The sequence below is a fragment of the Moschus berezovskii genome, chromosome 12, assembly GCF_049115385.1.
Source record: "Moschus berezovskii isolate FMDL1 chromosome 12, NW_MosBer_1.0, whole genome shotgun sequence".
In the NCBI taxonomy this organism is placed as follows: Eukaryota; Metazoa; Chordata; class Mammalia; order Artiodactyla; family Moschidae; genus Moschus; species Moschus berezovskii.
In genome coordinates, this window is record NC_142471.1 from 35,934,908 (window position 1) to 35,948,686 (window position 13,779).

Below are 13,779 nucleotides of genomic sequence, written 5' to 3' on the forward strand. Positions count from 1 at the left end.
TTACAAGAGAGGAACCTGGGGTTTGGGGTGGGGGAGGCAACTCGCTCAGCTCAGGACGACAGCTGATGAACAGTGAAGCTGCAGTTCTGCATCTAGTCCGTCTGACCCCAGAGTCCTTGCCAGGATGAACCGAGGGGATGCTGAAATGGAGGTCACAGCAGGTGCCACAATCCCGGACATACAAGGCAGGATTTGGATCCCAAATTGCCACACAGGCTGCAGTAGCTGGGTGCAGAGGGACGGTGGGGGCTGGGCCCTGACCTCTGGGGGTGACCAGAGGAGGAGTGGGGGTGTTGAGCAGGTGGGAGAGGAGGATGCTACTCAGCTCCCAGTATGGAGGGCTTGGCGTGGACCTTCACTTCCAGGACCAAGAGGGAGGATGCGCGAGGGCAATGGGCCTGAATACAGGGCTCCAGCGGGGGGAGCGCTGAGGAAGGGGGCAGGGGAGGGCCAGAATGGGTGATTGTGCAAAGAGAGAAGGCACAGGTGCTGGCCTGGCTCTCCTGAAGGTAGTGGATAGCAGCAGGGCTCCCCTTGCCACTGGGAAAGAGGCCCCCAGGGAGGTTTTCGAGAGGGTTGGAAGGGGGTGGAGACCTCCTGGGGGTTTGTGTTCTGTGTTGTGTGGCTTGGCTTGAGTTCTAGCTTCTGCCCAGGTTTGCAGTAACCACCACAGCAACGGCACTAGCTGGTTTTTGGCTCCAGACTACCACGGGAAGGCTGACGGGCTCATCCGGGCAGGTGCGAGGGGCCCAGAGACCTGGGGGCTGAGGCAGGCCGGCCCCATGCCTGGCTGTCTCGGGCGGTGGCACAGCTGCCAGAGGCAGGGACTAAACCCTGGACCTGACATACCCCTGGGGCTGAGAGATGGGAAGAGGGTCTGGGAAGGTACACAGGCAGAGGCTCTGCTGTCATCAGCCGTATGATCTTGGACAAGTCCCTCAGCCTCTCTGGACCTTGGCTTCCTCTTCTGTGAACTGGGGCTCATCCGAGCACCCAGCTCACAGTTGTGGCAAAGACCAAGCCTGACGATGCGCGTGTAGATCACGCAGCCCAGCAGCTGGCACGTGGATGCCCGGCAGACCTCACTCATTCACTCCACACTTAACCCTGTGGTGAGCCCGGCCACAGCAGCGCTGCAGGAGCACAGACTGTGGGGGGGATGGTGCTAGATGAGGGCAGGGACAGGTCTGGAGACCCTGCCCCAACGATGCCCGCGCACCTCCTTGGTCCAGCTGCCTTGAGCTCATCTCCTGCCCAGGAGTGGAACACAAAGTAGACAGTGTAGGACAGTGGATCCCCCGGGTCCCGGGTCCCCACTTCAGACATGGTCACCATTTTGTCAGTCTCACTCATCAATCCCCCCTCCCCCATCTATATTCTGGATTATTTGAGAAAAAAGCCAAAGTCTGGGCACTGCGTCGCTTTACCTTCAACACGCGTGTCTAACAGATGAGGTCACTTTTCACACAACCCTCACCACAGGCCACTTTTCACACGATCCACTTTTCACAGGGCCCGCATCACATCTAACAAGATGTGAATTCGCTCCACTGTTTGCAATATGAGGACAGGCTATGATCACTGTATTGGACCTGTGTTTGGGGCTTGACTTCTCTCACCCACTGGATGGCTCCAGAGACCCCTGGCTCATGGCAGGGAGGTACAACCTGTGGGGAAGGTGGCTGAGTTACATGAAGTCCATGGCCCTCTGGCCGGGAGTTTCCTCCTCTCTAAAAGTGACCCTTGGCTAACAGCAGTCAGGGAGAGGGCCTGGCCTAGGGGCTCCCTACCCCCTCAGTACTCCCAGTGGGCTGCAGCCATGCATGTCTGTGGTGTGTGTGTGTAAGCGTGTCTGAGAATGTGTGAGTGCATGTGTCAGCGTGTGGATATGTGTTAGTGCAAGCAAGTGCAAAGAGGTATGTGAGTGTGTGAGAGATGGGGAACCATGAGCCCAAGCCTCTAACCGTTCTGCAGAAATGTGGAGAGGTGTGAGGATGGGCCTTTGTGCCCGAGGACAGGCTGTTCCTGGCTCCAGCCAGAGTTCCAGAAACAACCAAACGCCTGCCTCCGGCTGCAGGAGCCTTTCCCCAGTCGTCACCGCTTCCATCTCAGCTTCTCTTACCCCGTCTCCCCTCCCAACACTATGCAGGAGGCGGGCCAGGGAGCAGTTGCGGTGGCCTTTGGATGCCCAACCTTAGGTTGTGGGGAGCTGGGGTCCAGCTGTCTGGGAGCAGGCAGGACCCAGGTCATCACGGAGCCCAGCCCTGGCTCAGGGCACTGGACCTGGCCCTGAGGAGATACCCCTAGTCATTTGCTGAAGGCCTGAGCGGGCTGGTGGAAAGGCACTTGGAGTCTCTGGCTGGAATCAGAAAAAGCACACAGTGTGGAAATAGAAGGACCCGTCTGCCAGTCTGGGGCATCGGGGCCTTCCCTAGGCCTCTGTTTCCCCACTTGCCATATTGTTCTCTGCCCTGGCTCCTGCCTTGACCATTAGGAGCACATATGGGCCCAGAGGAACAGGAGAGACAGGTGCCTGTGGCCAGGACCCAGGGCAGAAGCCCCATGGCAGCAGGAGCCAGCGAGAGGAGATGCATTCGGCACAGAGCGCCCTCTGCAGCCTGCCGTGCCCTGTGCCTGGGTCCCACGTGCCCCAGCTCATAGATAAGGACATGGGGGCTCCACGCATATGTTTCAAGAAGAGGGTGGTGCTAGGAGCCTTGTCTGGGCCCCACGAGGGTCCCCTGAGCCCCTCAGGCCTTTGGTGCTGAGGTGGTGGTGGTGGGGGTGGTTGAGCACATATTCTGCCCCACCAACTCCACCCTGGGGAACTGGCTGGTTTCCCTTCCCTGTGTCTGGTGTGAAAGCTCCTTACACCAAGGCCTTCACGGGCTGGAGCTGCCCGCTTCCCAAACCACCTCTGCCCTGGAGCCCTCCTCTCCCCACCTCTGCAGCTGTGGGTACAGCACCCTGCTCGGGGCTGAGCCCCGGCTCTGCCTCTGAAACACTGCTCCAGGAGGTGAGATCTCAGGGTTCAAATCCTGCTCTGTCCCCCAAGTGACCTCAAGTGAGCCCTTCTCTCTGGAGGCCTCAACTAGGGGTGTGAGGGTGGCGAAGGACGCCAAGGGAAGAGTGGCAGGGGTGGGTCAGAGCTGGGCCCTCCCATCTGGGTCCACTGACGCCCCTTTCTGCTGTGGACTCTGCTCTCTCTACTCTCGGCCGCCAGCTGCTTCTGAACGTGGACATTAAGTCTAACCGGAAATCCTTCCTGTCCAGGGGAATTACTGGTTTCCACGGCTCCAGGAGATGTCGAAATGCAGGCTGTGCTTGCCTTGGATTTGTTTTCTTTCCACAGAAAACAAAGCAAAACAAACACACGGGCACGTGCACACAACACGTAAGGGCAGAAAATCGAATGTTAACCTTGACTCCTCAGGCCCAGGACAGGGGTTGCTCAGCGAGTGAACAAGAGAACCAGGTTCCTGGGTTGAAGGCCTGGTGTCCCCGTGGACGCTCTGTGTGACCTTTGGCCTGAGCCACAGACAGGGGTAGCAAGCGACCCACAATGCTGGCCCCCACCCGCCACCCAGCGGCCAAGCTGTGTGCAGGGCCTTGTGCTCATTGGGCTGACTTATCCACACAACATCCCCATGGAAGCCACGGCTCAGAGAGGCCAGGGGAACTGCTCAGGGTCACCCAACTGTGAGACAGGACTGATCTGGAAGCCAGCGTGACAGGGCACGGGGCCACTGAGATGGACGGGCTCCAAGTCCTCAGACCCATACTGGGAGCGCAGACCTCCCTGGGCTGCAGGGGAAGATGCCCTCTTTTGGGGGCTTATTCTCTTCCCCACCCACTCTGCTGGACTGGGTCCCCCCTCCGCTCACTGCTTGGCTGCAATGACACCCACCTGCCCTGCCCGTCATTTCACAAAGCCTGAGGCCAGGCACCCAGAAGTGAATTCTTTCTTTGTGCCAATAAAGGGAAAGGGCTTGATAGATTTCAGGATTCACTGTGCACCCCAAAGAAGCCAAGGGATCCCACTTCTGGAGTCAGGGACCTCTGTTCCTGCCTGTCCCCCACACTTCCCCATCCGTGTTCCCTGATCCCAAGGAGTTACATCTTGTTTTCTCTGCTCCGTCTCAGAGGCTGCAGTCTGGAGGCATGGACTGACCCATAGACATGTCATCTGGCTATTTAATAAACTAGGTGCCAAAATTTAAAAATTTGAAAATTCCACGTAACAACCTGGACTTCCAGTCTCCCCTACCACCCACTTCCCACCACACCCCAGGCGGTGTATTCTTAGCAGCAAGTGGATGGAGCTAAGGATGGGATGGCCAGCGGGGAGGTGGAGCCCCTTGCCCACGGTCTCCTTATATCTAACCCCATCAGCCCCACGGGACCATAAGGCCCATTTCCAAGACTAGTGCTTCTCAAGAGTGCATGTGGGGATGATCAGGGACTCTGAGAACATCAGGGAACCCAAGTCAGTGTCTCAGCATCTCTGGGGCGGGACCAAGCCTCCCGTAGGTGATTCTGGTGAGCAGTCAGGTTGCGAACCAAAAGCGTGCTGACCCTGAGCGGAGGGGCTCCGTATGCAGGTGGTTCCTTAAGGCTCACTTGGCTGTGGCTCCAGGTTCTGTGAGCCGTGGCCCTCGGTGAGAGCCCAACTTCAAGACAGCCCAGCCTGGTCCCTGCTCAGAAGAAGGGCCCTCTGTTTCCTCTCCCAGGGACTTTCCAGGAGGTCCCGGACGCTTGAGTCTGCTCGCTGTGGGATACTCAGCATCTGAGGCCCAAATCCCGGTCTTGGAGAGAAGACCAAATGGGAGCTTCAGCAGAGGCCCACGGCTGCCGTCTCTGTGGAAGATTCACTCCTATATATGGTCACCGGGAGCCCCATTGCAGAGCGAGCTGTGACCTAATGTGCCGACAATCTCGCCCAGTCTGGGGCCCTGCCTGGGAAGGGCCCTCGCCCCGGAGAATGTCTGCTTGGAGACAGAGGGGCTGGAGGAGGCGAATGCAAGGGGTAGGGACAAGGTGAGACAAGACATCCCAGACACCCAGAGACCAGAGGGGCGGCCCCAAGGCCCCCCAACCCCTCGTGGCCGCCTGCGTCTGCGAAAATGTCCAGCTCCCCACTGATGCTCTGTGTAGAGGAAACCCAGGAGCCTCTCTTGCTTTTAAAAGTTCTTTTAATACAGCATGAAAAGGCTATATCTCTATAGGCAGGCCGTATACAGATTCTCCAGGAATAAGGCACACGACGGAATGCCATCCCAAGGGCGGCCCTCAGGAGAGGTTGGGAGGCTTCTCCACGCACCCTCCGAGCTGGCCCACGGGTTCTGTTTGTCTTTTTAGCTGGACGCACACGTATTACAGATACAGACGCCGACGGGGTCACCGCACAGGAGTGGAGGAGGTTGAACGGTGAAGCTGATGACAGAGAGCGGTGAGCTCCCGTCAGACCGGACGCCTCCCAGACGTCAGGGTTAGTTGTCACTCTGGACTACGATGTAGTGATGCTGGATTTAATATTTGTTCCAAGTAGATTCAAGTCCGTTAGATGCTGGAGGGCAGGTCTCAGGGCTCTGGGTGACAAATCCAAGTTCAAAGAGCATAAGGCCCTGAGGCATGGCTCAGATGGCAAAGCTCCAAAGAGGGAGGTCGGCGAAATCCCCCTCCTGCTTCCTCTTCCCTCCCTGGGCCCTGCTGACTGGGAGCCCTGGACCAGGCCAAGGAGGCCATCTTTGGAGCTGGCCGACTTATGGAGGGGCTACACAGTCACATGTCGCCTCCTCCTAACCTGGCTCACTTCCGCCCCCCACGAGATTAATAACCATGATAACAAGATAATAATAAGAAGGTGCAAGAGAATGGATTCTAATGCTGTGCTATCCTCAGCTGAAGAGGCTCAAAGGGTTCACCATTCCCTTTTTCACTAAGTATCTAATAATAGCTTCCCTTACAAAAAGTAATACTTTCCCAAATACACATATGTATAAATACAGGACAGGAACACATGAATAAGTCTAAGCACTTGAATAATATGCTGGCTACCTAATACTGATATTTTCATCCAAGGAAAACAACAGAGAATAACAATAATATGGCTTAAAGAATTGCAAAGATTTTTTTCCTCATCAGAATTATGTACCAACTTCATATAATATTCTATGTAGACAATATTTCCTTCTTAATGTAATTCAGTTGCAGACTTTTTACAGACCAAAGCATAGTAGAAAAAAAAAAAACAGAACAGGAAAAAGAGAAAAGTTCTCACCATAAATATTTTCTTGCAGCTCAACCAGAAGGTTTGCAAAAAATACTTCCAGAAATCTTCCTTTGATATTCTATTGCCCTCCTGAAAGCTCTGAAATTTTGAAAATGCCTCTCTTTTTGTTTAATCTCAAAAATCAAGCAATCATATTTTTCTTTTTCTTTTTTTTTCTTAAAAAAAAAAGCCCTCAAATATATACAGACAAAAATCACTGTGAAGTTTTCGGGAGAAGGTAACAAATTCAGTGTTGTGAGAAAAATTGGAAACCATGCAGAAATTTTAACATCCATGAATTTTCATTTCAAAATACACACATAGTATTTTTTTCTTAAAAAAAAAAAAAAGGAATTCTGTGTCAAGTATAACTCAAAATAAATACAAATTCACAAGTAGAACTATTGAATACTTCATATGGGGTAAACACGGTTCTCTCCCAACTGGATCGCTAGACCTACTAACTGCAAGCGATTGTCCCTTTTGAATGTACTACAACCACATACTTTCTTGTCTCCTGGGCACCCAGGCCCTCTGAGCACTTAATTCTCACAGCACCAGCCTGGACAGCAGTGGTTCTCGCTGAGCCCAGAGAGCTCCCAAATTCAGCCAAACAGTACAGGAGGGGGTGGTGCAGAAGGGCAGCCTCTGGGGGAGGCCCAGCACTCGCTGGCCGGCTCTGTACAGATGGTGGGGTGCAGTGGCTGCCAGCTGGACAAGCCCACTGGAAAGGTCAGTTTGGGGTGATATCCCTTCCCCTCTTGACCTGTGGAAGGCCCTGGCCTCCAGGGGTCTGGAGCCTGGGTTCTTTCCAGGGGGTGGGCTTCCCCCACAACTGCAGCCCAGGCACTGTGAGACCAAGGTCCCCCCACGAGGCCAGGTCCCTGGAAGTGCTGAGCCTGGTCCACACAGCAGAGACCAGTGCAACAGCCACCACAACAAATGTTCTCGTTAGCAGGGCACTAGTATGACTGACAGTAACAGCTTCCCCTCCGGGAAGGACAGCCCTGGGCCGGGGTGACTCTGGCTCACCTTGACACCAAGGAGCAGGCAGAGAGCAGCTGGGAGGGGCTCCTCAGTGGTGGGCGGTGAGCGTGTTCACAGCCAGGGACCCGCGCTCTGTCCCTGCGGCCGGAAGGAGGCAGCTATGGGGCTCAGGCTGGAGCAAATACACTCTTCTTAAGTGCTCAGAAGGCATGGCTTCCCCCACAAACCTACCCTGCAGCCCTCTGGCTGCAAACACACTCACTCCATCTCTTCGTCTCACTCCCTGGACCCCTGATAAACACTTCGCTGTAACTCCTCAGCTGTACAAAGCATTTTCATTTGAAAACAAAAGGCGAATGGACACAGGTTGGGTGTCCTTGAGCCGTGGTAAACAATGAATTTCAGGCCCATTTCATGGTCTGATTTTTTTTTTCCCCCCTACAGAGGCGTAATGTTGGGGCAAAAATCAAGTGACTCAGCTCTGACAAGCCGCTCCCCCCCGGGGAGAAAGGATGGGTGACATAACGATAAAAATAGGGCTTCTCACTGGAGAGGGAATGAAGAGGAAGGTGATCCCTCCCGCTAGCTGGGACAGCGTGGCCCTGGCCAGTGTGAGCGCCAAGATGCCTCCCTGTCCCCTGGGGAGGTAGGAATCATCAACCCGGCTTTGCAAATGAGAGGTTCTGTAGCTTGTACTGGGGTTGCCTATGTAACGGGGGGACACTTCTTCATGTTTGCAGGGTAGGGGACACCAGGAAGAGCTGGGGCTTCAGGGGCAAACAGGGAAGGACCAAGGTCCTTCCACATGACTTATTAAGTGACTGGCCGACTCCCGAGGCGTTCCGGATAGTGGGTGTACAGGACCTGAAAACCCTCTCCAGATAAAGGTCTCTGCTCCAGGAGACGGTGTGCAGCCAGGACAAACCCCAGGACATCAGGACACCTCTCTGCTGTCATTCTCTCGTGGGATGAGTGGGGAAAGGGAGAGATGAGAATCCTTCCCAAGACTCCATAGGGCATCACTGGCGGGGCCAGCATTAGAACCTGGGACTTGGATCTTCCAGCCTGTGTACTTCCTGCCAGAGAGGCTTCACTGCCGGGTTCTACAGCTTCCATCCAAAGGTGGCCCCCCCAGCGAGGGTGGGAGGGGAAGAGGGAGGGGAGGGAATGGGACCAACAAAATCTAAGCAATAGGGGAAGTATGTGGCGGGGGTGGGGGCGTGGCCTGACACGCACCCGGTCACACCGTGGAACACTCTCCAACATTCAGTGCCTCCCCGTCCCTGACCCCTGGTTTGTGGGGGATGGGGTGCAGCACCCAGGGGCCAAGGCAGTGACGTTAGAGGCGGTCAGATTTGGGGCTTAAAGTGGCAGAGGGCAGAAGTGCCCACTCCCCAGCAGCTGCTAGAACAGGTCAGCTCACCATGAGGGCTGACTTGGAAAACTGGGGCTTTGCAAGAGTGGCTTTTCACACAGGGCGAACTGGAAGGTTCTGGGTAGGAGAAGGCAGCCTGGCTGCTCTCAGGGAGACAGTCCCCTGCAGGCTCTGGGATTCACAGTAAATTTAGTGCACTCTTGGCCAATACAAGGCTGCTCACCCCAAAGGGAGTCTCAGAGGAGAGCCTGCGGGGGACACTAAGGACTGTGGGGTCCTGTGTGCTGACCTCTGCTCGCCCCGACCCCTTCATACAGACCCACATCCACTGTAGGGAGTCTCAGAGACTCAGCCTTCTGGGGACACACAGCAACATCAGTAACACTGTCAACATACATGAACCAAGACCCTAAGAGCCCACCCCCCTAGACCTGTCAGCCTGCAAGGACACCCCCGCACACACACAGGGGACACACAGGGGGGTGGCGTCTTCTCTGGTGGGCGAGAGGGTGGCGGGGCAAGGCCGGCGGCCAGGTCATTGCACACGCCGGCAGTAGTAGCCCAGCACCTTGCACTTCTCGCACAGATGCTGGGGGTGCTCCTTGCTCTGGTCGGACACATCCAGGCCATCAGGTTTCTCCAAGGGTCTCTGCAGAGAGGAAGGAGGAAGCGAGCCCAAGGGTGGGGAGGAGGGGGGTGGAGAGAAAGAAACACCGAAGTAGGGGGAGTGAGACATGTGGAGAGGGGACAGGCAGACAGGAGGAGGGTGACAGATACACAGGGAGGGTGCAGAGAGAGAGCACATGAACCTGTAATCAGAGGCTGTTTCCCAGAGCGCCCAGGACCCTTCCTGCGTCTCCCCTGCTGCAGGTAACACACGGGTCCTGTGAACCGAAGGGCACAGGCCGAGGCCTTGAGCTGGGAGCAGGGCTGTGGGAGGGCGTCTTGTACCCAGAGCCCCAGGTCTGGACACCACTTTGCCTACCACCTCCCAATACCCAACCCCCAGCCAGCACTCTCTGAGCTGCCACCACCTGAAGCTCACAAATGGTGCATAGACGTGATCCAGCTGAAGCAACGGAGGCCCAGCTCAAGGGAGACCCAAGCTACATACCCTGCTTCCCAGCACACACTGCTTCTTCCCAGGCCACTTGTCACCCCCAACACCTGCTCCTGTGGCTTCAAGACTCAAGGGGAGTTTAGGGCATTCTCTGGTGGTCCAGGGGTTAGGATTCGGAGTTTTCCCTGTGGGGGCCCAGGGTCAATGTCTGGCCGGGGAATTAAAATCCTGTAAACCATGTGGTGCGGCCGAAAAAAAAAAAAAGACTCAAGAGTTCAGCCATGAAAAGGAATGAGTCTGAGTCAGTTGAAGTGAGGTGGATGAACCTAGAGCCTTACTTACAGAGTGAAGTAAGTCAGAAAGAGAAAAACAAGTATCATATATTAACACATATATATGGAATCTAGAAAAATGCACCTATTTGCAGGGCAGGAATAGAGATGCAGATATAGAGAACAGACTTGTGAAGACAGCAGGGTAGGATGAAATGAGAGGAGCATCAACATATATACACTACCGTGTCTAAAACGGTCAGCTAGTGAGAAGCTGCTGCACAGCACAGGGAGCTCAGCTTGGTGCTCTGTGATGACCCAGAGGAGTGGCACAGGAGGCCGTGGGAGGGAGGCTCAAGAGGGAGAGGATATATGTATACACACAGCTGATTCATGCTGTTGCACAGCAGAAACCGGCACAACATTGTAAAGCAACTATCTTCCAGGTAAAAGTAAATTTAAAAACAGAGTTTAACCTGGATGGGGTCATGGCATTTCAGGCTTGGGGTAAGCAAGCCCTTAGCTCTATGGGTCAGTAGCCAGTGTTCTGATTCATCCCATACCCCAGGGCCTGGCACAGTGCCTGCCCTGTTTATGGAAGACTGAGGTCCAGAGAAAGGAGGTGACTTGTCAGACCTCTGATGCTGATCACTCACAGTGTGACCTCACAGAACCTCAGTTTCCACATCTGTTAAGTGGGCAATTTTTGCAGCTTGTTTACAGGGAGGAGTCAGGCATCTAGACGTTTGTAAACTGAGGGGTGTTCAGCATGTAAAAGCACATTTCTGTCACACAGAGGGCTTCCCTGCTCCCTCTGGTATTCTCAAAAGCCAGCTTGTTTCTCTGGAAAACATATGGAGGCTATTAAGCAGACGTTTTCTTGGCTGGCAGCTGTAGCTCCAGCTCAGAACCCCTACCTGTAGCAAGGTCCCCAGTACAGGACTCGGAGGGGACTGATGGCAGGGCCAGGTGGCAGCCACATGCCAAGGAGAGGGGCAGGAACTGCAGGCTGGTGTGGGCCCAGGGAGCCTTGGTGCCCGTGACCAGGACCCAGGATGGTCCTGGAGGGAAGCTGAGTGTGAACGCTGCCCCCGGGCAGGCTGCAGACTGCTCAAAAGGAGCACACAACTTGTCTGCGTAATTATGCAGTGCCTGGCCTGCAGCTGACACTCACAGCAGGTGGGGAGCAGACAAGTCAGAGGGTTCTGGGAGGTGACAGACTGTGGGTGGGCAGGGTTCTGATGTAGGGTCAGAAAAAGTCATTTCCGTGCTTCTAGGCCTACAGCCACATTGGGAAGACATAGAAACAGGGCAGGAGCCTTGGCCTCACCTCAAGAAACTTTTAGATGACCAATTTTCCCGCCCAGGGGAGAGAAGAAAAGGTTTGTCTTCATGTCAGACTTGGGCTCACACTACCTGTGAGCTGTGTGGCCTCTCAAAAGTCACTTAACCTCTCTGTGCCTCAATTTTTTCCATTTCTGTTGTTGTGTAATCTCTAAGTCGTGTCTGATTCTTTTGTGACCCCATGGCCTATAGTCCACCAGGCTCCTCTGTCCGCAGGATTTCCCAGGCAAGAAAACTGGAGTGGGTCACCATTTCCTTCTCCAGGAGATCTTCCTGACCCAGGGACTGAACCCACATCTCCTGCATTGTAAGGCGGGTTCTTCACCACTGAGACACCAGGAAGTCCCCTTTCCAATCTATACAGTAGGCTAATAAGGGTACCTACTTGATAGGATTGTTGCGAAGAGTAAATAAGTTAATATAGGCAAGGTTACTAGAACAGTGCCTAGTACATAAAGAGCAAACCGTCTATGAGTATTAAAATCATGCATCGTTGCTATTGTTATGGAGAAGGGGGCAGGCTGAGAACAGGGGAACCAGCTGAACCCCTGGGGAAATGCACTTGCAACATCCTGGCCATTCCCGCTCCTTGGCTGTGACCTGTCAGTGCCCCTTGCCTCCATGCGTCCTGGCTCAGCCCTGCCCAGGCGCTGGGTGGAGGAGGCGGGGAAGCTGTCAAGGCGACTCCCCTCTGCAGAGGGAAAACAGTCAGCAGCTGGGACTGATCACCCCAGGGCCACCCCCGCCCCCCCACAGGGAGGCAAAGCCCATTCTTGTTTTCTTCTCCTGGAGGGCAGGGCCGAAGGGGGAAGCCACAGCTGGAGTCTGACGGGAAACAGATGTGGTGGGGAGCAGGGAGAGGGGAAGTGGAGAGTTCTCAAGAGATGGATACCGACAGGTCAGAGCTCAGGGAGCAGGAGGAATAAAGCAGCCCCTCTCCACCGCAGAGGGTGGGGGAGTCTGGGGAGACAGATGCTCTGAGCCCCTCCTCTCAGTTCTTCAAAGGCTCCTGACTGCTGGGGGGCCTGGCAGGGCCATCACCCCCTCTGTCCTGCCCCCAGCTTGCCACTTCCCTGAGGAAGAGCCCTGTGACAGGAGACTGGAGAGTAAAGCAAGGGCAGACCGGGGTCCCAGGCCCCCTTGACTGGCTGAGTGACCTCACTCAAGTCCCTTCTCTCTGGGTCTCAGTCTCCCTGTTGCACACAGTAGGTGCTCAATAAACAAGCACAGAATGACTGGGAGAGGGAAGAGCAGAGCCACACGCTCAGAAGATTCTCCTGCATTTGGTCTGGAGACTCTGGTCTGGAGGTGATGGTCAGGGAGGTGGTGCTTGCACTGAGCTTTCAGGTTGCAGACGATGAAACATGAGGCTGCTGCCAGCCTGGGGGATGGCGGTGCAGCCCTGGCCTCTCGGAAGGGGTGCTAAGGCAATACAGGGGTGGGGTCAAGGAGGCTGGAGCCACTGCAGGGAGTTGGGTCCCGGTGGACTTGGGTGCATGGACCGGACCCCTCTGCTTAAATCACGGGCCGTGAGAGTCATTGGGACTGAGCCTCCCAGACCGCCAGCACAGGCTCAAGCACCATACATCTGAGTTCTGGCAGGAACTGGCCTATTCCCAACCCCCGCCCCAGCCAGTCAGCCTGACCTGCGCTTGCTGCCCCCCACCCCTCCCCTCCATCTGTCCCCTGCAGGTGTTCTCTTCCAGCCCCACCCTTCATGAGTCTCAGCTTCTCTACTGAGCTTGGGTAAGTCACGCCCTGTGCCTCCGTTTCCTCCTCTGTAAGATGGGGAGACAATAGAGCTGACCTCCTGGGATGGCTGAGAGGATAAAGGTATTACACACGCAGAGGAGTGCCTGGCCACTGCACACTGCTGTCAGGATCTTCCCGAGTCTCCAGTCGCTGAGGCTCACCTGCAGCCTGGCCTCCTCCCGCCTGTGCTGGGAGCCCAGTGGCGTGCTTCAGCCCACCCAGTTCAAGGAGAGCAGTGCTGGGACACAAACAGAGGTCTGCATGGCCTCGGGACCAGGCTCCAAAGACAGGTGCAAGTTCAATTCCAAGGCCCCACGTCTATGTGGGGGCCTTGGAAAGGCCACATGACTTCTCAAGATTGCACGTTCACTCCCAGTGAAGCAGGCTGAACAGGACACCTGGTCTGCGGGCAGAACACACATGAAGGGCGTACAGGGGCTCAGCAAATGGCACCCAGAGCGTGGCCACACCTGTGACTCAGGCCAGGAATTCTCTGAACGCCAGTAGGTAACCCTGTCTGATGGAATCCCATCCCTTGGGTTGGAGAGGAAGCTCCTGGAAGGCCTGGCAGCGCCCTGACCTTCGTCTTCCTTTAGAACCTACACAGACCAGTCAAGCAGTCCTCAACAGAGTGTGTCCAGTGAGGGAAAAGAAGGAATCCCTCTGACAGCACTGGCCATGCCCCAGGGCCCTGGGGGCGTGTACTGATGGTCAGACA

The 13,779-nt window shown here is 55.4% G+C and overlaps 1 protein-coding gene across 1 annotated transcript in view; it reads right to left on the reverse strand.

The window, feature by feature from the left end:
• Positions 1-6,608: 6,608 nt before the first annotated feature.
• Positions 6,609-13,779, reverse strand: part of ZCCHC24 (zinc finger CCHC-type containing 24) — a 63,867-nt gene continuing 56,696 nt past the window's right edge. Inside the window, exon 4 of the mRNA XM_055425348.2 lies at positions 6,609-9,282. Coding sequence (XP_055281323.1) covers positions 9,169-9,282 — 114 coding nt within the window. The 3' untranslated portion in view covers positions 6,609-9,168. The remainder of the gene's footprint in view (positions 9,283-13,779) is intronic.